The sequence below is a fragment of the Cetorhinus maximus genome, chromosome 9 (genome assembly GCF_964194155.1).
Source record: "Cetorhinus maximus chromosome 9, sCetMax3.hap1.1, whole genome shotgun sequence".
Taxonomy (NCBI): domain Eukaryota; kingdom Metazoa; phylum Chordata; class Chondrichthyes; order Lamniformes; family Cetorhinidae; genus Cetorhinus; species Cetorhinus maximus.
The window spans coordinates 361978-388156 of NC_135887.1; the positions used below are offsets into that span (position 1 = coordinate 361978).

At 44.6% G+C, this 26179-nt stretch overlaps 1 protein-coding gene and 1 long non-coding RNA gene across 4 annotated transcripts in view; one reads left to right on the forward strand and one right to left on the reverse strand.

Moving 5' to 3' along the window:
• Nucleotides 1–13574, forward strand: part of abhd15a (abhydrolase domain containing 15a) — a 31610-nt gene extending 18036 nt beyond the window's left edge. The window contains exons 2-3 of the mRNA XM_078547926.1: nucleotides 7257–7609; nucleotides 11567–13574. Of these exons, the coding sequence (XP_078404052.1) occupies nucleotides 7257–7609; nucleotides 11567–12101 (888 nt within the window). The 3' untranslated portion in view covers nucleotides 12102–13574. The remainder of the gene's footprint in view (nucleotides 1–7256; nucleotides 7610–11566) is intronic.
• Nucleotides 1–26179, reverse strand: part of LOC144684306 (uncharacterized) — a 245606-nt gene that overhangs the window by 77025 nt on the left and 142402 nt on the right. The window lies entirely within an intron of this gene.

The following is a 26179-nucleotide window of genomic DNA, read 5'->3' on the forward strand; positions in this document are numbered from 1 at the left end:
GGATGGTGAGGGTGAGGGGTAAATTGGGTGAAAGTGATGAGGGGGGTTGGGAGGGCAGAAAGAGGGATGAAGGGGTGAGGGTGTGGTGGCTTTACACTGATCTGCAGGTTTAACTTTGTTTGGAGGAGCTGCTGATTAAGAACCAGACTGAAGTTTCTGTGAATGTAGGTGGGCCCACATCCACTTCCACTTTTGCCTCCGCCTCTGGCTTGCTCCTTGATGGCATGTCAAAGCCATCCCACCCTCCAGGAGATGAAGATCCTGCCAGCCAACATTGCAGTGACGGAACGGGATCACAATGGGAAAATACCGGCCTATGACCTGATGCTACATTATATGCATAACTTGTATTATAAGCAGCAAATTCACAAAATGGCTTAGTTTTATAATTAGCTTAATATAGATCTCAAAAATAAAGCCATTGCAAAATAATTAATTTGATCCTGTGCAGATTATTTTCTTCAGGTTTATTTAAATCTGTGGCTGTAGCAGATATGCCATAACTTAGTTGATAACTTTTATTAGCCCTCAGCCCTCTACTCCAGCACTGTGAATGCTTTAGCTATTGAATCTAAACTCCTGATGGCAACTCTTTTGAATTCAAATATTCTTGGAAACGCTGTGTTAGAACATGGGTATCTGCGATCCAAACAATGTTTTATCCATTTCCCAATAGGAATTTCAAACGCGACTAACTCTAATCAATTATTCCACCATCATTCTTACATTGCTCCTGTAGGCTAAGACCTGTCTTATTGTCGGAGATTTTAGTAAAACACCAGCAAACAGGCCATTACTGCCCTACCTTATTCACAATGCAACCGAGAATATCCAACAATATTGTAAGCTCACATTATCCACCTGTGACTAATATCTACACTGCATTGTAACAACTTAATTTAATTTGGGAAGGGGAAAATCATCATTTTAATTGATATTACTGATTGTTCAGGATCCATGAAATTAAAAGAATAAGGGCCTGGTTTTTCTTCCTTTGACTGGTTTTACGCAGAAAGCTATGAAATGAATTTATCCTTACTGTAGCGGGAGGAAAAGAAAGATGTCTGAGATTGTCTGATCAATGCTCAGAATCCTCAAACATTCAGACTCCTCCATTGCCGTATCAGAAGTAAGGGAAGGAGAAAGTTAGCTTTGAAGGGACACACAAATATATGCCCCAAGAAAGAAGTGTGACAGGAAGAAACACAAGTGTTGTCCAAAAAGTTTGTTTATCAATGATAGGGCTTGTGTGGCATGAACTGAGCTGAGGTGAAGGAATGCCTGTGAGAAACTTTAGTGGAGTATCTTCAAAATGGGAGCCTTGGTAACTGTGGAGGAAAGCTACAGGTCAGCACCTTACTGAGCTTGTATTGTAACCAAAGGTAAGCTATCACTATACGATGGAGCTTTTCTGGGTGAAGCTTGTTCTTATTAGATGTACATGAAGATATCTTATCTCTTGGGTAACCACTTCCTGAAGTAGGACTTCAGCTGTACATTCACCCCGTTGTCCTTTCTCTAATACCTCTTCCTCCTCCAGACCATCAATCCTTTGGAAACTCTGAAATTGTGCACTATTCAGTAAATGACAATAAAGCCTGAGCCCTAGGCTGGGTCTGGGCTGGAGTGCTTTCCCAGATCTGTCATAACATGTAACTTGAGACTCCAAAAATACCAATACCGTTCAATGACAATTAGGATGGTAGTGTGACCCTCATTGTAATGATGGGCCCTTGGGGTTTCCTAGGAAGTGAACCATAAGCCACTGTGGTGGATCTCCAATTTACCATCCAGACACTTGTCTTTCACCAGTGTACAGGTGAAGTATATTTGACTGTTGTAAAGTGACAGAACTGTGGCAGCTGACATGTATGGTGGCTGATATCACACTCTGCCTGTGAAATCTTTTTCTCTTCATACAAATTGATGGTGTTCTTAATTGGAACATGAATGGTAATGTGGGTGAAGTCCATGTCCCTTGCACACGAAGAAGTGCTGCTGATCAGCACAGTTCACCATCCTCTTAAGCCGCTGTGTCAAGCTATTGCCAGGGACTCAGACAAACATGCTTTATATATCAGTGGAGAGTTACTGGCTGACGTTGCAGAATGTCCCCTGCAGCCCACTGTTCACCTCTGCTTTGACATTGCAGCCTTGGCCTTGAGAAAGTAGCCTGTCATCCTTCTACCTTTACCAATTGATAGTAGTCTTCTGTAAGCCAGCTGCTATGTAGGGATGATTATTTAGCATGTATATTATCTGGCTGTGAAGATTTGACCAGTTCATTTACATGAAATATTTACATCTAAACATTGTGTCATCATGTTAACATGAGCATAATATCCATTTGCATATATTTCCATTTCCATACATAGTGACATGATGTATCATTATATCATAGTCAGCACATACACTATTCAGCAGCTTATTTATTGTTCTGATGATGGCTCATCACGATCTGAACTCTGTTTCTCTCCACAGGTGCTGTCTGATTTGCTGAGTATTTTCAGCATTTTCTGTTTTTATTTCAGATTACCAGCATTCGCAGTGGTTAACTTCATCTTTATGCTATCACTAGCTATGTGAGACTGGGAGCTGATGGCTGAAGAGCAATACAAAAGCAAAATACTATGGATGCTGGAAATCTGTAGGGGGTCCAGGGTTATGGGGGACAGGCAGGAAAGTGGAGTTAAAACCTCAATCATCTCAGCCATGATCTCACTGAATGGCAAAACAGGCTCGATGGGTCAAATGGCCTTCTCCTGCTCCTATTTCTTATGATTTTATGGTCTGATGATTCTACATCTTAATCATTACAGACCTATCCATTATAATGTTACAGAAACATCTAAAGCTTTGAGAATTTATACTTAACAAAACTGCATGGAATGCCATAATTATGCAAGGATGTGGCATTCAATTCACACGTGTTCACATGAGTGAAATTAGCAATACTATATCACTTCCTGTGTGCCCTGTGATTCACAACATCAGTAAAAGAATCTGGAAACTATAAGGTTTCCTCAGAGGCTCCTAAAATGTGTCTAGTCTATGTTGGTAGTGACTCATTTCCCCTCTGATTTTAACACACGCTCTTTCATTTGAGATGGTAGAATGTGATGTTTCCTAAGACTTTAATTTAAAAAGCTGACTGCCGGGTGGGGAAAGCTTCAGAATGTCCCATTGACAATAACCCTACTTAACAGATTGGCAGTGGCAAAATATTTTACCAAAATTTTCTTATGATGTTAGCATGGGGTTGAAGTGAAACTGATTGATATATTTCTCAAGTTGGGGATGACCAAATCTTGAATAATTTGTTTGTTTTCAAGCCATGAATGATACGTTTGAAACTATGGATGAAATCTTTAAAAATGCCATGCCCCACATCCTGGATGAAGTTATTCATGCCACAGGAAATTGTTGAAATTGTAGCAGTAAAATATTAAAGGTTGGTTTTCCCCAGTCAATTCAGGCCCTAAATATAAAATAATCTTCTGTGTTCAAGCAAACACCACAAGGCATAAGATATTCCTGCTTATATCATTTCCATTTAATCATAGTCCAAGTGTGTCTATTGGATGTCTATTTGTTACTGAATTTGAAAATATAAATTGTAAAACATTTAGCCATTGGTATATTGCTTTGATTTGAGATCAACATATAGCCTGTGGCAATAAGGGAAGCATTAGCAGATATCACAATGACACAATTTGCAATAAAAGCCAGGTTTTCAGCAGCTGATTAATGCAATATGCTTCCTCATCCTTACAAAAATCTGTCAATTATTAATCTGAACATGACACTAACTCATTTAAACACATGCGCTCAAACGTAAAATGACGCACGATGATGTCAGGCGAGCGTCCTGATGTCATCACACGCTCACGTGATATTTTGGTTGGCAGGTGCATGTGGGAGTCGACAGTGCGCCCGCCGACAATTAACAGGCCTATTAAGGCCATTAAAATAATAATTAAATGGAAATTTTCGCTGCCCGTCCAACCTTACGGTTGGCGGGAAGGCGAATTGGCCGGGCAGCCTTTGGATTTTTTATGAAATCTTATCCACGGGCGGGATGAGGTTTCCAACAGAAATTAAAAATACAATTAAAATGTTCGAATCGCATTTATAACATGTCCCTGCTCATGTAACAGAATTGCATGAGGGGATGTTTTTAACATTTTAAATCCTTTATTTGTGTTTTTAAAGATCTTCAGCTCCCTGATGCAGCTCTGTGCCTTCAGGGAGTTTTCAGCGCACACACCCGCATGCATGCGCCAACTTCCACACACGCCCTCTTCCTGCCCCCACTCCGGCAACACTCAGCGTGCGATTCACACGCTGGCCTTTAATTGGCCAACCAGCATGAAATCGAGGTCGAGGCCCAATTGCAGGTGGCAGTCAACTTTGTGACTGCTCCTGGGCCCAGCTGCCCGACAAAGTAAAAATCCTGCCTATAATTACTTAGTGATTTAGCCCGATTAGTGTTATACTGGTGTCGTATGATGAATTTGGGTGAAATTTCCATCAGAATCTGTGTAAAGCCACCACAAATTTACAGTATGATATTGCCAATTTGCAAGTCAGCCCCCAGACACATTGACAGTCAATAGTGATCAGTCTGCAAATTCAAGTTAGGTTGACTCCAATAAGCACAATATTGGGCACTAGCTGCAATGCATGTTTCATTAAAGGTTCTTAAGTGTATTTCTTTTTTTAATCTTCACATTGAACTCCACTGTTACCAATAACGAAAGCAAAAGGCTTCTCTGAAAGCCAAAATGATAACTAGTTCATGGTGCATTAAATATGCCGTTATTGATTTTCTGTAAAATCATAAATATTTTTAACTGACTACAGTTATTTATATTTAAATGTAATGCTTGCTAATTGTTCATTTTTACTAAATTATTTGATGCTTGTGTGGCAAACTAGTAGGTAACACATCACCAAAGGTGCAAACAATATGACATCATATTAATTTACAATTTGTATTCTCTGTTTTTATATACAATATGTATATTTCACATTCTGCCCTTCATGTTTGCTATAAAAAAAGAGTTATGTTTTAGTGTGAACATGGCAATATTTCACAAACTCAGAGTGCTCACAGTTTTATTGCTATATGAATCTGTTTATACTCTTTTTAAGAATTCAAAAACTGAGAAAATACTGACAGGCCAATATCTGCTCACCTCACTTCTTAATGAATTTGAACCCAAATCCCTACTCTTCCTGCCCCTCCTCTCAACCTCCGAGGAAAGGCAAAAATTGAGAGCAAAAGCCAATTGGGAATTGCTGTCAAAATGTTCTCAAACTTCAAAATTCCTCAAAGGTGATAAAGTTATCCTCAGGAGGTCCAAACCCATCAGTAATTAGACAAATTCCTGGCTTACTTCTGTTGTGATTGAACAGGCTTCTAGAAATCCATTTCCAAGCACTATAAGGAGTCAGTCCTCTTCATCTTCAAAGTGCTACTCCACAGGCCCATTGCCCTCTTTGAAAACTTAACCTTCTACACCTTCTACACTGCCCGTTTGCTCTATTTAAATGGAGCCATAGTTTAGGATTGAACTATCAACGAATACATTAAAAATGATAAATTAAATAGTGTTTCCTATGATAATTTTGTTAGCTACTTGATCATTTGTTTTGTCCTTATGCATTTTTAAGATGGCAATCACACAAGTACAGCAATTGAGTGGTAAAGATTGAATGAATCTTTGTTTTTACAGTACAAATCAGCCTAGTGGCTCCTACGTAACACAACTGGTGGAGAAGAAAATTAATTAGAAACATGTCATGTGAGGGAAGTGTAGGAGAGTTCATTTCAACTGACTTTTCATTGCGTACAATAGCAAAAGTGACACATTTGTCAAACCCTTGAAACCATATAATTAAAGAAACTATAAAATGGAGTAGCTTTTTAAATAAAAGCAACATGCAGTGCCCGATAGCACATGGCCAATGATAAGTTGAATTCAGAGCAGTCCTCTGTAATTCTTTATCTGTAATATATTTCCATGCATCAATTATCAGACTGCTTGTCTGACACCCAGTACTGAGTGAGCAGAAATTTCCTCCAATTTTTTATTACAAGGCCAAAGCCATTGGGCTGAATTTTACAGCAGGGCACGTTGATCGTGCCTATCCCCAGCCCCAGAAGAAAAGTCGGTTCCAAACTGACTGACTTTAAATAAGCAGCAGGACTTGTGCCCCTCAGTGGAAGGAAGTTCCGCCCTCGGGAGCTGCCAGCCAATCTAATGACTGACAACTCCAGCAGTACCAGATCTCAGTAGCGGAGGCTGCTGGGACTGCAAGGAGGTCCACGGAAATCAAGAATGGACACTGGACCCAGGTAAGGCGAAGGCTGTTATGGCGGGGAGGGATCGGGCATCCTAGGAGGAGCGAGAGGGGTGGGGGCGTGGGTTTTGTAGGCCAAGCAGGAAGGCACAAATGAGGTTAACATTCTTAGGGATGGGGAGTGACCCTGATGCATACAGGGCACCCCATGAATGGTGACCTCCCACCCTGCCCGCCTTTTCACCAAATATGTTTTTTTTTTTAAAATGCTTTCCCACTCTCGCCTGCCTACCACTGCTCAGCATATTAAGGCAGTGGAGGCAGATTGAGGGCCTTAAGTGGGAAATAATTGGCCACTTGAAGCCCTCAATAGGCCTAAGGGTGGGCAGGCTAGTGGGCACCTTAGTTAGTGGACACCCCCGTTGTAGTAATTGTAGCTTTAAGGAATGTAGTGACTGTAGCTTTAAGACTTATTGTGTTGTATAGTATCACATGACAGTATGAACGAATGAGCTCTAAGCACAGGGAACCTGAGAGTGGGAGTTCTTCTTCTAATTTTGGGGCTTGATGGAAACATGTAACTGCTGCTGCAGCCTGTAAATAAAGTTTGATGTCTCTAATGAGAAACCTGTCTGGAAAATCAAGTCCATAACACCCGTATTATGGCAACCAGGTCAGGAGCGGGCCCAAAGGCAGTGGGTTTGCTACCCCACATAATTTAAGTGCCGCTCAACTGCCTGAGGCTGAACCGGCTGCTTGCAACTTTGTATTTGACCCAAGCTGAGCTTCTGACCACTTATCTGGCCATCATTAAGATGGCCTGTTTTCACCTCCATAATATCACCTGACTCCTCCCTGCCTTGGCTTATCTGTTGCTGAAACTGTCATCCATGCCTTTGATTCTAGACTATTCCTGTTTTAAATTGTACTGTTCTGTTTTGTCTTTGAAGCTTTGTGCCTCAGCCCTGGATTGTGGCCACCGTCCAGTGATTTTCAATAGAAGGTGCCAGAATGGAAGTCTTTTAACTACACTGAAGCTGCAACAGTTTGGTGACCCATCTGATCTGAGAGAAGCAGTTAGATACATTCGATACAAGCATCCAAATGCCAGACTTTTCACTGTAAGTGAGAGCACAGGAGCTGGGCTTTTGCTCTCTTATCTCGGTGAGTGTGGATCCTCCAGTTATGTGACGTCTGCAGCCTGTATCTCGCCTGTCTTCAGGTATCAGGAATGGTTTGAAACGGGACCTCCCTGGCTTTATCACTGGTTTTTACTCCTTTACCAAAAAACGTGGCTTAGCAGGTGAGTCTAACTCAATCAGTAATGTGAAGGGTGGTTGTTACTGCATCAAGAACTGTGTAGGGTAGAAGCAGACAGTGTTTCACAATTATTTTCTATGTGGAACATTCTTGTGTTGTTGGAGCTCTAGTGACTTACAGATGAGGTCACTTCTTAATCTGTTGTAGGCCCTCCTTCAGATAATTAAGATCCATCTTCTGTTAAATGCCTCTTTTTCCAGCAGACACATTAATCTTTCGCGGATATATGTAGGCCAGGACACCCCAAACCATTTGCACAATCCTTTTCCCTTTGCGTTAAGAATGAGTGAAGGTGAATGTGTGTCACTGCTTTGCATGCAGTACGCCCGTGCACTGACCTGTGTGCAGTCCCTTTCTCTTGTATCCTGACATCATTTCCTAGGCAGGTATGAGACTGCACCAAACAAAATAGTACATCACCAAACAATGAACGCTGCCTGGCAGGATGTTTCTGTGGGGGAAGCCAAAGGGCAAAACATTTTTCTTCTGTGCAAAAGTTTGCACTTATTTTCCCCCCTCCTGTTAAATGCAATAAATGATTTCCAGCACTGCATCTAAGCCCTTGGCATACAGTTAGTGCTGCCAATTCTCTCAGCCAGCTCTTGTCTTGCCACTGCGAGCTACTACTCGTAAGACCTTACCTCCAGCAATGGCTCAATGGCTCTGTGATCGAGGCAGAATGCCCTTATGTGAGACCCTTCTTGATTTGACAATCTGAATGATTTCACACTGCTTTTCCTACTAAAAAATGTTAACATTTTCTGCTGGTATACGTACGTCACAGAAGCAACCCAGAATATTTCCTAGCAGTTTGTAGTCTTGATAAATTTTCACTTGGGCTCAGAGTTCATTATTTCCTCCATAGGATCTCCAAAGACCTCAGCATATACCTAACCTTTAAAGTATGTGCAGCTCTGTAAGGCCTGCTACTCCATTTTTATTGGGCTGCCATCATTGTACCAAACAAGAGGCCTCTGTGTCCCTGCATGTCATGCCCAGGAGATGCAAATGAGGCCTGAGACAAAATCTGGACACATGGTCCTGCTGTCAGGTACAGCACTATTTTCATGTGCTGCCCACTTGTTGCACTCATTTTCCTGGACCCCAGGAATATCGGCCCATATACACCATTTGTGCAATAACAGTTAAAGATGTAGACAATACTGGAATCTTAAGAGTTTAAAAAAGTGCAAGGCAACATAAATCACTTATAAATAAAACATTTTTTTTAAAAAACTGGCCCAAACTAAAATCCAATCGTAACTTCAGTGATGAGCAATTATTAGTAATTTCTGAGAGTTTATTGAATATAAACACACAGGGCAAATGAGCCAAATAAGGCCTGTTGAATAACTGTGTATGGATAAAGATATCATCATCACCAACCCTGGATGGGAGCATCTAGGACCAGGGGGCATAATCTCAGAGTAAGGGGTCACCCATTTAAGACAGAGATGAGAGCAGTCAATTTGTGGAATTCTTTACCGCAAAGGGTTGTAGAGGTTGGGTCCTTAAGTATATTCAAGCCCGAGATAGATTGATTTTTAATCAGTAAGGGAATCGAGGTTTATGGGGAAAAGGCAGGAAAGTGGAGTTGAAGATTATCAGATCAGCCATGATCTCATTGAATGGTGGAGCAAACTCGATGGGCCGAATGGCCTTCTTCTGCTCCTCCACCTCATGGTCTTAAGTCAGGAGTGTGATGGAATATTCTCCACTTACCTGGATGAGTGCAGCTCCAACTACACTCAAGAAGCTTGACACCGTTCAGGACAAAGCAGCCCACTTAATTGGTACCCCATCCACAAACATTCACTTCCTCCAACGCTGATGCACAGTGGCTGCAGTGTGTACCATCTACAAGATGCACTGCAAGGACACACCAAGCCTCCTTCGACAGCACCTTCCAAACCCATGACCACTACCATCCATAAGGGCAAGGGCGGCAGATGCATAGGAACACCATCACCTGGAAGTTCCCCTCCAAGTCACTCACCATCCTGACTTGGAAATATACCGCCGTTCCTTCACTGTCGCTGGGTCAAAATCCTGTAACTCCCCTAATAGTACTGTGGGTGTACCTACACCAGATGGACTGCAGTGGTTCAAGAAGGTAGCTCACCACCACCTTCTCAAGGGCAAGCAGGGATGGGCAGTAAATGCTGGCCCAGCCAGCGATGCTCGCATCTCATGAACAAATAAAAAAAAAAATATTCTTTATGGGCCAAAGTTCAAATAACCACTTTATTGGATCTGTTCGTGACTTAAGCAGTCAGTGCATGAAAGTGTTGGAGAAATGTTGATGTGGTAAGGTTCTGTTTGAAAAAAGCACCACACAGCTATGCTTTACTTCTGTTGCTGAAGGATGTGAAATTAATGCTATATGCCACCTGTTCCAGTATTTCTGGTTACATGATCACTAATTTCAAATCATATCATACTGTGCCTAAGAGTCTGCTTTCACTGTTTGACATTGTAGATTATAGAGTATGCAACAGCAAACAACATGCATATAGCGCCTTTAGCACTATTCAATGTCCCAAACATCTTTAAAGGCTTCAGAGGAATGTAATGAGACAAAAGTTAACACAAAACCAATTAAGATAAGTGACAATCAGAAAGGTTAGTTTTAAGGAGCTTTCTTAAAGGAAGTGATAGAGGTGATGTGCAATAAAGTTTATGGAGGAAATTCCAGAACAAAGACATCGCCTCCAATGTCAGGGAAAGGAAATGAGAGATGCACAAGAGGCCAATGTTGGAGGAAGACCATAAGACATAGGAGCAGAAATTAGGCCATTCGGCCCATCGAGTCTGCTCCGCCATTCAATCATGGCTGATAAGTACTCGGAGATTTGTCAGGTTAGGAAAGGTTGCAGAGATATAGAGGGATGGGACCATAAAATGATGAGAATTTTTAATTTGAGGTGTTGTGACAAAGTTGTGACAAAGGAAGTCAGTGTAGGTCAGCAAATACAGGGGTATTGGGTGATTTGAACCTGGTTGGGATAAGCCTAACAGGTAATGACATTTTTGATAGGTTGAAGCTTGTAGAAGATGGAGGATAAGAGTCTGCCCAGGACAGCATTAGAATAGTTGAGTCTAGAAGTGACAAAGGCTTGGACAAGAGTTTCGGTCGCAGATGTGCTGATGCAGGAATGGAGCAGTCTTCGTGATAGAGAAGATATGGGTTTGGAAGCTCAGCTTAGGGTTAAATAGCACACCAAGCTTATGGACAGTCTGGTTAAACCTGAGGTAGTGATTGTGGAAGGGAATGGAATCTATGGCAAGGGTACAGAGATTATGGCAGGGGCCAAATCCGATAGACCCTTGGGGAAATCTAGAGGGGACCGTGCAGTGGTGGTAAGAGAAATCAATGCTGGAGATACTGTGGATAATTGAATAGGTAAGTGTGAAATCCAAGCGAAGTCTGTCCAGTGGACTGGAAATCAGATGAGAGGCATTGGAGAAGGATGGTGTGTCCAACCTTGTCACGTGTTGCAGAGAGGTTAGGAAAGATAAGGCATCTATCTGCTCCATGATCCATGAGGATGCAACTTATGGCTTTAATTAGGGCTGATTCTGTGCTGTAGCAAGGGAGGAAACCTGATTGGAAAGATTCCAATATGAAGTTGTGGGAAAGAGGTGCTCGAATTTGGGAGGCAGCATCAAGAATCTTACTGAGGAAAGGAAGGCTGTAGATAAGGCAGTAGTTTTCCCTTTTGTAATCATGCTAATTCATTGCCCATCAATTTTCAGGGATGTAGACAACATCCTGCATTTGAGACATGACACACCTACTTAGGAATTAAATCCAATTGACATTTTATCAACTGAATAATGGATTTTGGAAACAGAATTAGAGTCTTTTCACAACTCCATAATAAGTTGGAATTAACTATAGAATTAAAAGCATAACTATTGCTGGTTTTACCAATTCTAGGTATGCCACTGTGCTGGGAGAGATTATTGACATGGATAAGTTGTTTGCCACACGCACTCTGAGGGAGATGGAAGAGGTATTGTTCTGTCAAACAAAGAAGAGCAGCCCATGCTGGGACTTGTACTGGGAGAAGAATGATCCGTTACGGGATGTGGATGAGGTTGCAGTGCCAGTGCTGTGTATTTGCAGTCAGGACGACCCATGGAGAGGGGACCCAGACGCAACCCTGCCATTTGAGCTCTTTGAAACCAACCCCCATTTTTTCCTGTTGTTAACTAAACATGGCGGCCATTGTGGCTTCTTGAAAAACAGATCCTCTGTATGGAGTCATGAGGTATTACTAGAGTATTTTAAATCTGTCAGTGAGTTCTTCATGACTGAGGAAAGGACGAAAAGTCTTTCAAAAAGAAAATGTGTGGGAGCTGGAAACTCCTTGTCTTATAAATGTGGCAGAGGCAATAGTTTCAGAAGAGATTCAGTTTGTTCTCACAACATTCATGACATTTTCAACTGGCAGCGATCCTATACCAGGTGATTAAAAGTTAGAACCATTTGGAAATTATTGTTTTTAATGACCTTGAAGGTTAAAGTAATGTAGGCCTTTTTTTATGTGGATCATAAAATGGAACTTCAGTAGCATAGACAAGGGTGCAACATTTCCTTTTTTTTAACCAGGGGCTCATGTTGTTGAGGTTTGAACACCTTGCCTGGCTACTTAATTTCCAGGCAGCTAGAAAAAAAATAAATTTTTTGACTATTAGTGAAAATGGATCTACAAACTTTTATCAATATTAGAGTCCCTTTGATTTTAAGTCACAAATTAATTTAAAACAGTGTTAAGATGATCGCAAGACACAGAGTGGAAGATGCCGATGTGTTTGAGTCTTATCTGTAATTTAAGAATTCCTATAACGGCTGGGTAAAGTTTGCTATAGCAACTGGAGCTGTGTTAATAGTTTGTTGTAATCAAGCTTGAAATTTATACTCCATCCCAGGGTGAATACACTTTAGTTGACAATTAACTTCTTACTATTCCGACAAACATCAAATAACACTGCCAAATCCCAAAGGGCAAGTTAGGCTTAGTTATTGTATTATCACCAGCCTATTTATTAAAACAAAAGTAACTGTAAGGTTACTGTTTTGTGACTGTGTGGTTGGAGCAAATTTGTTTTTAGTGGTCTTTTTTAAGATTGCACTTCAAGGTTGCATTTTACATCAGTTGATATAAAGACTCAAGGGGAGGTTTGGTGGCAAAATATTTATAATTGTTGACAATGTGTTTTCCAGATGTATGCAGTTAAAGTGATAGATGTTTTGTTTCATATATCTTGTGGTTTTATATTTATTGTATCTGTTCAACGTGCCTCAATATTAATCTGCTCCAAGACATCAAACCTACCTATTTGAACTAACCAGCCCATGACCTAGAAGTCTACTTTATCTTTTACCTTTCATTTTTGAAATAAAATATTCAGTATCATCAGTCTTCTGTCAATAACTACACAAGGAGCAGATGGAATTCAATAGCAGACAAAAAATGGTCAAAATGATTCAGATTGAAAGACAAATGGTAATATTCATCATTTCATTCTGGAGGATCCTACTTTAACTCTCAATCAAAGATAGAATGAGATATAATTTTTCAAGCTGTCACATGAAAGATGTGTATATTTTTAAGGTTTGGAGCAGCAACCACATTGAGCAGCAGAACTGTCCAAAGCATCTCTGGATTTCAAGTTGGACAGACATCTGTCTCTACCTTTAGACTCATCGCAATGGGATTCACCATTAAACCCTCCTACTATAACTGAGAAAGTATTTTAGTACCTTTACTTTCTTAATTGTGCCAGCTGATTGAATGCTATTATTACATATTTGAAAAAGACTTGAAAAAGCTCATTGCTTATTTATCATATTACAGCGTACACTAAGGGCAACACTTGCTTCCTGTCACACTTTCTGTCACTTCAGTCACTCTTAAATCATAGCCAAATAAATACATTTCTTCTACTTAACCTCTGATTAATTGATTCCAGGATGTAGAACTGACCTCCCAACTTTAGACCCAAGGATTATCTCTCAGTCCAGTCCTTGGTCCTCTGAACTCCCTCAAGAATCATTTTATGTCATTTTTAAAGTATTCTGAAAACTTAGTTTTTATCTTGTATAATCTTTATTCCCTTTGAAAAGTGGCCATGGTTACTATGGGCAGAATTTTTCCTTCGTTGGGCGGGCGCATGCCTGACCCGAACAGGAGTAAAATAGTGCGCATTGGGTGAGCATCCTGACATCATCACGCACGTGCACGATATTTTGCTCGGCAGGTGCATGCAGGTGCTGGAGTGGTAACCGCCATGAATTAACAGGCCATTTAAAGCCCTTAACAGTCCAATTGACTGTGATTTTACCTTGTCCGTGCGATTTTCTGCTCATTGCACGGGCAAAACGGGCAGGTGGCCAACCGACATTTTCACAAACCTCATCCAAGGGCGGGATAAAAAGGGTCAGCAGCATTGCCAGTGTGACTAGTGAGCAGTTTTGGAGATAGTTTGCAGCTGGTTGCTTATTGGTACTTGGCAGCTTCATCTCTGTTCAGGGCTTCATTCTTAGCATTTCCAGGCCCCATTTCAGGACTCATTGCTGTCGGCCAGGCCCCTGGAGGATTCAGACCGTGTGGACCCTTCCAGGTATCAGACAGCCTTCTCTAACTGTGGTAATGGGGATTGTGGTCTCCACTGGGGGCACCTCCCCTGAGGAGGGAGAGAGGGGCAGAAGGGAGAGGAGGCCTGGTGTCCCTATGCAGCTTCCAGGGGAGGGACCTGTTGGAGGAGAGGCGCAGGCACAAGGGGCACAGGGCCAGCAGGAAGTCCAAGGTGGAAGGGTCCGCAGAAGACACCACTATCCTGCTGCCGGGGGTTTATAGGCGGTGATGCAGCTCCCTCAATATGTCTGAGGTGCAATGCCGAAGGAGGCTCCGCCGCTGAAGGGAGGCAGTGACCTCCATTTGTCAGGTGATTGGGCCTGAGATCAGCTCCGACTGTGTGGGTGGACAACCCATGCCAGTGGCTCTGAAGGTCATGGTGGCCCTCAACTTCTATGCCTCCGGCTCTTTCCAGGACTGATGGTGGATCTTGTGGAGTTTCCCAATGAGCTGTCCATAGTTGAGTCAAGCTGGTGACAGAAGCTCTGTTCAGACAGGTACTGACCTTTATTCTTTATCGTACGGACGAGGCCAGCCAGGCTGAGCGAGCCAGAGGCTTTGCAGCGATTGCTGGGTTCCCCCGTGTCCAGGGTGCTATAGACTGTACACATGTGACCATCAAGGCGCCAGCAGGTGAGCCCAGTGCCTTCGTCAACAGGAAGGGCTTCCACTCCATGAACGTGCAGATAGTGTGTGATCACAGGATGCAGATTCTGCAAGTCTGTGCAAGGTACCCTGGCAGCTCCCATGACGCTTACATCCTGAGACACTCCCAGGTGCCGAGGCTCTTCAGTGATCCAGCCTGACTGGATGGATGGCTGCTGGATGACGAGGCCTATCCATTGAAGAGGTGGCTCATGACGCCTCTCCACCACCCAAGAACAGAGGCAGAGAAGCATTACAATAGAGTCATGCCTCCACAAGGGCAGCAATAGAGAGGACCATAGGTCTTCTCAAGATGCACTTCCGATGCCTGGATCATTCAGAGGGAGCAGTACAATAGCTCTCACAGTGGGTGTCATTGATTATGGTTGCATGCTGAGCTCTCCACAATCTGGCACTGGCAAGGGGGGTCCCACTGGAGGAAGGGGATCTTGACGCAGCTGCACAGTCCAGTAGTGAGTCAGAAGATGAGCACAGTGAGGAGAATGCTGAGGGTGTGGAGCCAGACCTCAGTAACCTCCAGGGAGGCAGGGACACCTTGATCCAATGCTTCTTCAGTTAGGCTATCAAAGATCAGCTTCTACCTCATGCCAGGGGTGCCACTATCATTCTGGAAGTCTGAAAGGACCCTTTCATTTGAACACAAAGAACACTCAGTGCCTGTACAATAAAATTCAGAGACACTTACGTCCAGCATTACATACTGGCGTACCCTACACCAATAAAATAAAAAGGTGAAGCATTGAGGCCATGATGACAAAAACAAAATTTATCTCATGTGGACAATTTCAAACTATTTACATAAATTTCTTTGGCCTTCATTCCTAGACCAGTATAGATAAAGTAAACATAAATGAACATAAAATCACATGTGAATCGTCCCTCTTGTGCTCATGGTCCTTTTAACTTACGCTTGCGGCTGCTACGTCTAGGTGCCCCCTCCTCACTGGCAGTGGCATTGGAGGCTGCCTGCTGACCCTGTTGGCCTTGATGGCCTTGGGAACCATCCTCTAGCCAGTGAAGCCTGTTCTGGCCCCGCCTGGGAGGGAGCAGCCAGTGTCACAGCTGGCACCTCCCCAGTTATCACAGCCTCATCAGATGCCATGGTCACTGGCAGAGGGGCGGAGGAACTGCTGCCATCATCCGGAGCGCCCTGAAAGGAGCCGACAGAGGTGACAGGCAGCTCGTGCACCAACATAAGGCTGCTCTGGACCTCCCTGCTCACTATTGATGGAGGGGCACCTAATTGGGATACTGGATGTCTCATCCATCTCCCACATTGGCACTGACCACCTGAGGTCTTTGCCTGTGTGAGGGATTGCAGGTCTGAGCGCAACTCCAGGAACCCCTGATTCTGTCCCTGGAGCTGCCTCTCCATGAGTGTTGCCACTCTCTCAGTGGAGGAGGCAGTGCGCTTGCCCATGCCTGTCAACGTTGTGCTCACATTCCGCATGGACTCCTCCACCATGGAGACCATGGCACGCACACCCTCATGGATCTCTGCCAGATCCTCCTGGGCATCCCGCTGGACATCCAGCATCTGCCACCTAATGGACGACTCCAGAGGCTCATCATCAGCCTTCGACTGAGCATTGTCCTGGTTCCCAGGAGTCCTCCGACTGCCATTGCCCTGGGCACACTCTGCCTCCGTCTGCATCTCAAGCGACTGTGAAATGCCCTCACCAATGTGCACCAAAATACTAGCCGCCGCTCTAATGCCCACCGATATGCTGGTATCTGCACTCGTGCCTGCCTCCGAAAGCAGGTGTGACACAGGTGAAAGTGACGCCCGGTCCTCCTCTGTCAGGGGTAGCCCTTCAGGGTCTGCAGATCGGAGGCCTGCTGGTGAACCTAAAAGGGAGAAGAAGGACATGTCATTAGTTAAAGCCACCACACTGTCACAGTGCATGCCAGATACCCTGGTGAGACAATGGAGATCTGCATCATGGTGCCCTCATCTTTCAATGGTCAATGGGGACTCAAGGGTCAAGGTTCCCATTAGTGAGGAGACTACACTAGGAAGGTTACACAATCTGAAAGTGTCACCTCTGTGCACTGCGCTCTTACCTTTGTCTGGCATCCCCGCCTCTCCACGCCTAGTTGCACGGGGAGTATGCCAGCTCTCCAGCTCTAGGGCGTCCTGCTTGAACCTGGTGAGCAGCAGGTTGGGTGGGCCTCTGCCTGTACCAGACCTCTCGGCTTGGTTATGGCTCGTCGTCTCCTGAAAGAACTGAGGAGCATTGATTAGACCACCCTCTACCTGCAGCGCCACTGCAGCCTGACCAACCCCAGCTGAGGAGCTCCTCACAGGGCACATCCGAGTTGTGGCCCTCGAGCCACAAAGCACTCAGTCCAAGCAGCCAGGGCTCATCCCCTTGGCCAGCTCTGGCGGCATTGACAGTTGGCACTCAGACTTTAACACCCCTGAGGTCCACGAGGGGACGGCCACGCCTTAACACTTGTGCCCACTGATCCATGCCAACACGGTGCTCACCCTTCCTGAGTGCAGCAGGTCATTGAACCACTTTTGGCTCTGCACCCATGTGTGCCACACCACATCATGGCTGCTGACCAGGGCTGCACCCTGTCCCATGCCCTCTTTCTGAGGTGCGATGGCCTCCTCCCCCCATCTCTGGGGACAAGGGTGTCCCTTCTGGCAGCCACCTCCTCCAGGAGGACCATGAGGCACTCATCAGAAAAGCAGGGGTCCGAGTGCCCACTCGACCTGCCCTCCCGCTCGCCGCTTGCAAATGTACTCAGCTCTATCGGCAGGTAGATGTCCTTCCCTGGCAGCCTTTCTGGAGCTGCCTGTGCCATGTTTAAACTAACCAGTGAGTCACCATTGGACCCGGCAGTCGACAGGACCCGGCCCCCGCTCAGCCCCTCCTGGCCGGTGCGGAGATGCATTTCATGCTGGGTGACCTTAATTGGCCCGTCAACATGAAATCGCGGTCAGAGCCCGATTGTAGGTGATGGTCGGATTCATGGCCACTCCCACCACACCCACCCGACAAGGGAAAAATTCTGCCCTCGGTTTCTAGTCTGCAACCCCAATCAGCCCCAACTCCCTCTATGCTGTCGGAGAGTACCATAAGCACATCCTTTAGATAATATCACCACTGTCAACACCCCTTTGTCCTTTTGTCTATGACATCTTTGGCAGTCTCTTCTTGGCCTCCACCTATCACTGGCCCCTATCAAGCTCTACCTGTCCCGCCCCCTTGACCAGCTTATATTTCATCTCATTTCTATATTTCTTAGTTCTGATGAAGGGTCATACGGACTCGAAACATCAACTGTATCCTCCCTGCAGATGCTGTCAGACCTGCTGAGTTTTTCCAAGTATTTTTGTTTTTGTTTCCCTCTATGCTGCACAGATTCTCAACACATCTCTCCCATCTCTAGTCCAGCCCATTTCCTCCAAGAAGCCACCTGTTCCCTTCAACACATCTCCTGACCACCCAACTTCCCCTCATCCACACAGTGCTCACTGCCATTGTCAAGCTCTTACATCAGGCACTGCCCCTGCCCCTTTACAATGGCTTAAAAGGGTACTTGTGCTTATTTTCTTACAGGGAGGAAGAATGAAATATAGCGTAAGTGGTGCACAGAGATGACAGTGAGAGAAAGTTTGTGAGAGCCATGCAAAGAAAAAGTGAAAAGAAAACTATAATTCCGATAGAGAAAGAGGGGAGGTATATAAAATTAGAGAGCAGGAAATAAACAGGGAGATGGTTACAAGAAGGACTTTTTTTTCTATTTTTGTCTGTGAGCAGTTCCATGGCAGAAAATGAGTAGCAAAGAATAATGTTTATTGCTGCTGTATATGCAGCAGTTACAAATTTAATACACTGCACATCAAAAGAATGAGAATGTATGTTTTCCCATGACACCCGATTTCCTGAAGCCCAGCCCCTGCCTTTGGAATATTCCCCTAAATTTGTTCCCTGCTCCCTCTTCTCTCTCCATTACTCCCTCGTTTAGTTCCAAGACTGGATCCAAGACCCTTTAAAAGAAACACCCATATAAAGAAACAAATGCCCAGAGGCACAAATACACAGTCAGACAATCAGAGGGAGAGTGAATGACATGTCAATTTCAGTCAGATACATAGAAGCCAGTGCATAAAGAGATATAAATTCATAAAGACAAAGAGACAGAAAAATAGGAAGACTTCTGGGTCCATTTACAAATATGAGATGCACAGAAGACAAAGCAAACAAATTTACAACAAGAGGTAGCTCGAAAGCAACCAAAGGTAAATGGCAAGATACTGAGATGGCAATTGACCAGAAAATTAATTGGACCAGTTACATAAAATACTATGACTACAAGAGCAGGTCAGAAGTCTAGAATACAGCAATGAGTAAATCACCTCCTCACTCCTCAAAGTCAGTCCACCATCTATAAGGCACAGGTCAGAAGCGTGATAGAATACTCTCCACTTGCCTGGATGAGTGCAGCTCCAACAATTCTCAAGAAGCTCAACATCATCTAGGACAAAGCAACCCACTTGATGGGCACCCCAATCACCACCTTAAACATTAACTCTCTCCACCACTAGGGCACAGTGACAGCAGTGTGTACCATCTATAAGATACACTGCAATAACTCACAAAGGCTTCTTCAAAAGCACCTTCCAGTCCTCCAAACTCTATCACCCAGAAGAACTAGGCAAGCAGATGCATTGGAACACCATCCCAAGTTCCACTCCAAGTCACATGTAATCTAATTTGGAAATATATCACCGTTCCTTCATTGTTGCTGGGTCCAAATCCTGGAATTCCCTGTTGAAAGCACGGCAGGTGTGTCTACACTACATGCAGCAGTTCAAGAAGGTGGCTCGCCACCACTTACTCAAGGGCAATTAGGGATGGGCAATCATTGCTGTCCTCACCAACAACAATGCCCACAACCCATGGATGAATAAAGAGAAACTTCATAATGACAGTGAAAAAGAAGATGCAGAAATGATTCAGCAGAAACAAAAAGAGAACAAAAGAAGTACAGGATTGGATGCCAGTGACAACATAAATTAAGGCATAAGTAATGTAGCAAGAGTTCAACAAATACTGAAATAAAAGCAGAAATGGTGGAGTGCAAAGCTGATTGACCAGCAAATGAACATAATTGGTGGATTACTACTTCCAATGGATTCCTTTGTCAAACTTTGCAGTTTTGCTTTTCTCCCACTCTAAACATATTTATATAATTTTAAGTAAAAACTCAAATATATACCTGTCTTCAAGTTCTCTGCTACTTTCAAAAGGACCAGAAGGATAATAATGAGATAAATACTATCTTTACCCAAGCTAAATGTCATGTTATCTCCACATAGTGTCATAGTGTGCTTGTGCAGAAACTATAGAGGCTCACGTTTCCAATGTCACATTTCCTTTACCATTATTCACAAGCCATTTTCATTCCTCTATATAAATTATATACCCTGGGCAGAATTTTCACTTACCTGTGAGGGTGAGTTTGGATGCAGGAGGGCCTGGAAAATCATGGACTCGGAAGGCATCGCTGGTTCCCAATGCCTCAATGACATGCTTAGATTTTCTAAATGAGGGGCAATCTGCATGCCTCCAATTAATTGCTTGCTGAGTTAATTTTAAAGCTTGTTATGAGTATGGGGAGCACCAGTTAGCAATTTGCAACTGACAAGCAGGGAGAACACGGGTCCGGCGGGACATTTGAGCATAGCTAATGGGAAAACAGTGGAACCACTGGTGCTCATAACTGCAATGTGAGAAAGTTGTATAAAAGGGAAGATTTAGCCTGGATTTTCATCCTTGTGGTGGGAAGGGGGAGTTGGGAAAATTCTTGGCTCAGCCCACCCACCTGCCTCAGGAGGAAGTGCCCGCAAAGGCAAGAACTTCATTGCTGGGGGCCGGGTCTGGGCTGGAGTTGGGCTAGCCAGTCCAGGAGGAAATGCAGAGGCAACCATCGGGCTGCCAGGTGCGAAAGTAAGCTGTTTAAAAGGCCCGTCTCAGTATTGTGGGAGTTTGTCCCAGTGAAAAAAACATAAATGCCCTCTAGGCCTCATCCCTCACACCCCTTTCACCCTCCAAACACTCCCCATGCCCCATCCATGTCACCTCATGGTCCCTACCCATTCCCATGTCCCCTCATGCTCCCTATGCCAAGCTCTGCGCATCCACCCACCCACTCAGGCCCCTCCATGCCCATTGACCTATTGAATGCTTTCTAGAACCAATGAACGCCATTATTTACAAAACAAAACAAAAACAGAATTACCTGGAAAAACTCAGCAGGTCTGGCAGCATCGGCGGAGAAGAAAAGAGTTGACGTTTCGAGTCCTCATGACCCTTCAACAGAACTGAGTAATATTAGGAGAGGGGTGAATTATAAGTTGGTTTAAGGTGGGGGGGGGTGGGGGGAGAGAAGTTGGGGGGTGGTGGCTATAGGGTCAAGCAAGCAGTGATAGGAGCAGATAATCAAAAGATGTCACAGATAAAGGAACAAAGAGGTGTTGAAGGTGGTGATATTATCTAAAAGAATGTGCTAATTAAGAATGGATGGCAAACTGGAGGGACTCCCAAGTCCCTTTGCACTCCAGATTTCTGAATTCTCTCCCCATTTAGAAAATAGTCTATGTCTCTATTCTTCCTACCAAAGTGCATGACCTCGCACTTCCCCACGTTGTATTCCATCTGCCACTTCTTTGCCCATTCTCCTAACCTGTCCAAATCCTTCTGCAGCCTCCCCACCTCCTCAATACTATCTGTCCCTCCACCTATCTTTGTATCATCTGCAAACTTAGCCAGGATGCCCTCAGTTCTTTCATCTAGATCATTAATGTATAAAGTGAAAAGTTGTGGTCCCAACACTGACCGCTGTGGAACTCCACTAGTCACCGGCTGCCATCCTGAGAAGGACCCCCTTATCCCCACTCTCTGCCTCCTGCCAGACAGCCAATCTTCTATCCATGCTAGTACCTTGCCTCTAACACCATGGGCTCTTATCTTACTGAGCAGCCTCCTGTGCGGCACCTTGTCAAAGGCCTTCTGGAAGTCCAAGTAGATAACATCCATTGGCTCTCCTTTGTCTAACCTACTCGTTACCTCCTCAAAGAATTCTAACAGATTTGTCAGGCATGACCTCCCCTTGATGAAACCATGCTGCCTTTGTCCTATTTTATCATGCACTTCCAAGTATTCTGAAATCTCACCCTTATTAATGGACTCTAAAATCTTACCAACGACCAAGGTCAGGCTAATCAGCCTGCAATTTCCCATCTTTTGCTTCACTCCCTTCTTAAACAGGGGGGTTACATTAGCGATTTTCCAGTCTTCTGGAACTCTCCCTGACTCCAGTGATTCCTGAAAGATCGCCACTAACGCCTCCACTATCTCTTCAGCTATCTCCTTCAGAACCCTGGGGTGTAATCCTTCTGGTCCAGGTGATTTATCCACCTTCAGACCTTTCAGTTTTCCTAGCACCTTCTCCTTGGTAATGGCCACCATACTCACCTCTGCCCCCCGACTCTCTTGAACTTTGGGGATGTCACTCGTGTCTTCCACTGTGAAGACTGACGCAAAGTATCTATTCAGTTCCTCCGCCATTTCTTTATTTCCCAATACTACTTCTCCAGCGTCATTTTCCAGCGGCCCAATGTCCACTTTTGCCTCTCTCTTACCCTTTATATATCTAAAAAACTCTTGCAATCTTCTTTTATATTACTGGTTAGTTTACCCTCATATTTAATCTTCTCCCTCATTTCTTTTTTAGTTGTCCTCTGTTGGTCTTTGTAGGCTTCTCAATCCCTTGGTTTCCCATTGCTCTTCGCCGCATTGTATGCTTTCTCTTTAGCTTTTATTCTGTCCCTGACTTCCCTTGTCAGCCGTGGTTGCCTTGTCCTCCCTTTAGTGTGCTTCTTCTTCCTAGGGATGAATTTTTGCTGTGTGTCCCAAATTACTCCCAGAAACTCCTGCCATTGCTGTTCCACTGTCTTTCCTGCTAGGCTCATCTCCCAGTCAATTCTGGCCAGCTCCTCCCTCATGCCTCTGTAGTTGGGTTTATTCAACTGTAATACCGTTACATCTGATTCCAGCTTTTTCCTCTCAAATTGGAGGGTAAATACTATCATATTATGGTCACTTCCTCCTAAGGGATCCTTCACCTTAAGCTCCCTTATCAAATCTGCCTCATTACACATCACTAAATCTAGAATTGCCTGTTCCCTAGTGGGCTCCACCACAAGCTGCTCCAAAAAGCCACCTCGTACACATTCCACAAATTCCTTTTCTTGGGATCCACTACTAACCTGATTTTCCCAGTCTACCTGCATATTGAAATCCCCCATGATCACTGTAACCTTGCCTTTCTTACACGCCTTTTCTATCTCCTGGTGTATCTTGTGCCCCACATCCTGACTACTGTTCGGAGGCCTGTACATAACTCCCATTATGGTTTTTTTTACCTTTGCGGTTCCTCAACTCTACCCACACAGATTCTAAATCATCTGATCCTACATAATTTCTTGCTATCGATTTAATTTCATTTCTTACTAACAAAGCAACCCCACCCCCTCTGCCAACCTGCCTATCTTTTTGATAGGATGTATATCCTAGGATATTTAGCTCCCAGTCCTGATCCCCTTGCAGCCATGTCTCCGTGATGCCCACCACATCATACCTGCCAATTTCAATCTGCGCCACAAGCTCATTTACCTTATTTTGTATACTGCGTGCATTCAGATACAATACCTTCAGTCCTGTATTTCCCGTCCCCTTTCTCATGGTCGTCCCTTTATCTGATGTGCTTGAAATTAGATTCCTAGCCCTTTCCAAACACTCTGTCCTATTTTGTGTTCTGGAGACTTTAATAGCCTCTCCTGGGCAATCATTTCTTTTCAGTTTTTTCATAATTTTCCATGAAGTTGAATCCAACCTCCCCACACGCTAACCTGCTGCTTTGTTTCCCATTAGTCATACTTCTTGGAGTTTTACCCTTCCCTCCCCCCCCCCCCACTTTCTAGTTTAAAGTCCTTCTATTCAAAGGCTTTTTTTATACAAACCACTATACACAACGGGGTTCATTGGTTCTAGAAGTGTACCGTGGGCAATAGGCATGGAAATGCCATAGTTTGGAATAGGGGCCATGAGACGCCTGAGGGAGTGGGTGGCATGTATAACTTGGCATAGGGGGCATGAGGGGGACCTTTTGAACTTATCTTTTATAAGATCCCCTCATGCACAGTAGGGTTCACAACTCCTCTAAGGGGCTGTAAACAGTGACTCTTTAAAACCCTGGCCGGACTCCATCAAAATTGCAAAGGAGTAGAACATGCCTATCTCTCCAATTGAACCTGCCAGGTTGGGAGTTCTGGATGTGGGCTTTCGACAGGAATCAGCCCTCACTCTTTAAAGGCACACTTGAAAATGAGACAGCCGGGGAATAGGGTTGGGAATCCCGGAATCGGGACCCACCTGCCATTTTTAAAGGGCTTCCGAGTCAACCCAACTCGGTGAATCACATCTTACAGATAGTGTCCCAGGCACCACCATTACCATCCCTGGGTACATCCTGTGCCACTGGCAGGACAGGCCAGGCAGAGGTGGCGGCACAGTGGTATACAGTCGGGAGGGAGTTGCCCTGGGAGTCCTCAACATCGACTCCGCACCCCATGACGTTTCATGGCATCAGGTCAAACATGGGCAAGGAAACCTCCTGCTGATTACCACATACTGTCCTCCCTCAGCTGATGAATCAATGCTCCTCATTGTTGAACGCCACTTCGAGGAAGCACTGGGGGTGGCAATGGTGCAGAATATACTCTGGGTGGGGGACCTCAAGGTCCATCACCAAGATTGGCTCGGTAGCACCACTACTGACCGAGCTGGCCGAGTCCTAAAGGATATAACTGCTAAACTGGATCTGAGGCAGGTGGTGAGGGAACCAACAAGAGGGAAAAACATACTTGACCTCATCCTCACCAACCTGCCTGCCACATCTGTTTGAAATCTATCCCATTTAACACGGCGGTAGTGCCATACCACGCGACAAAGGGTATCCTCAATGTGAAGGCAGGACGTCGTCTCCACAACGACTGTGCAATTGTCACTCCTACCGATACTGTCATGGACAGATGCAAATGCGGCAGGAGCAGCACCAGGTGTACCTAAAAATGAGGTGTCAACCTGGTGAAGCTACAACACAGGACTACTTGCATGCCAAACAACATAAGCAGCAAGTGATAGACAGAGCTAAGCGATCGCATAACCAACGGATCAAATCTAAGCTCTGCAGTCCTGCCACATCCAGTCGTGAATGGTGGTGGACAAATAAACAACTCACTGGAGGAGGAGGCTCCACAAATATCCCCATCCTCAATGATGGGGGAGCCCAGCACATCAGTTCAAAAGATAAGGCTGAAACATTTGCTACAATCTTCAGCCAGAAGTTGATGAGCGGATGACCCATTTTGGCTTCCTCCGGAGGTCCCCAGCATCACAGATTTCAGTCTTCAGCCAATTCGATTCACTCCACGTGATATCAAGAAACGGCCGAAGGCACTGGATACTGCAAAGGCTATGGGCCCTGACAATATTCCGGCAATAGGGCTGAAAACTTGTGTTCCAGAACTTGCCGCACCCCTTGCCAAGCTGTTCCAGTACAGCTACAACACTGGCATCTACCTGGCTATGTGGAAAATTGCCCAGGTATGTCCTGTGCACAAAAAACAGGACAAATCCAACCCAGCCAATTACCAGCCCCATCAATCTACCCTCCATCATCAGTAAAGTAATGGAAGAGGACATCAACATTGCTATCAAGCAGCGCTTGCTCAGCAATAACCTGCTCACTGGCACCCAGTTTGGGTTCCGCCAGGGCCGCTCAGCTCCTGACTTCATTACAGCCTTGGTTCAAACATGAACAAAAGAGCTGAACTCCCGAGGTGAGGTGAGATTGACTGCCCTTGACATCAAGGCCATATTTGACCGAGTGTGACATCAAGGAGCCCTAGCAAAATTGGAGTCAAAGGGAATCAGAGGGAAAACTCTCCGCTGGATGGAGTCATACCTAACACAAAGTAAGATGGTTCTGGTTGTTGGAGGTTAGTCATCTCAGCTCCAGGACGTCACTGCAGGAGTTCCCCAGGGTATTGTCCTTGGCCCAACCATCTTTAGCTGCTTCATCAATGATCTTCCTTCCATCCTAAGGTCAGAAGTGGGGATGTTCGCTGATGATTGCACAATGTTCAGCACCATTCACGACTC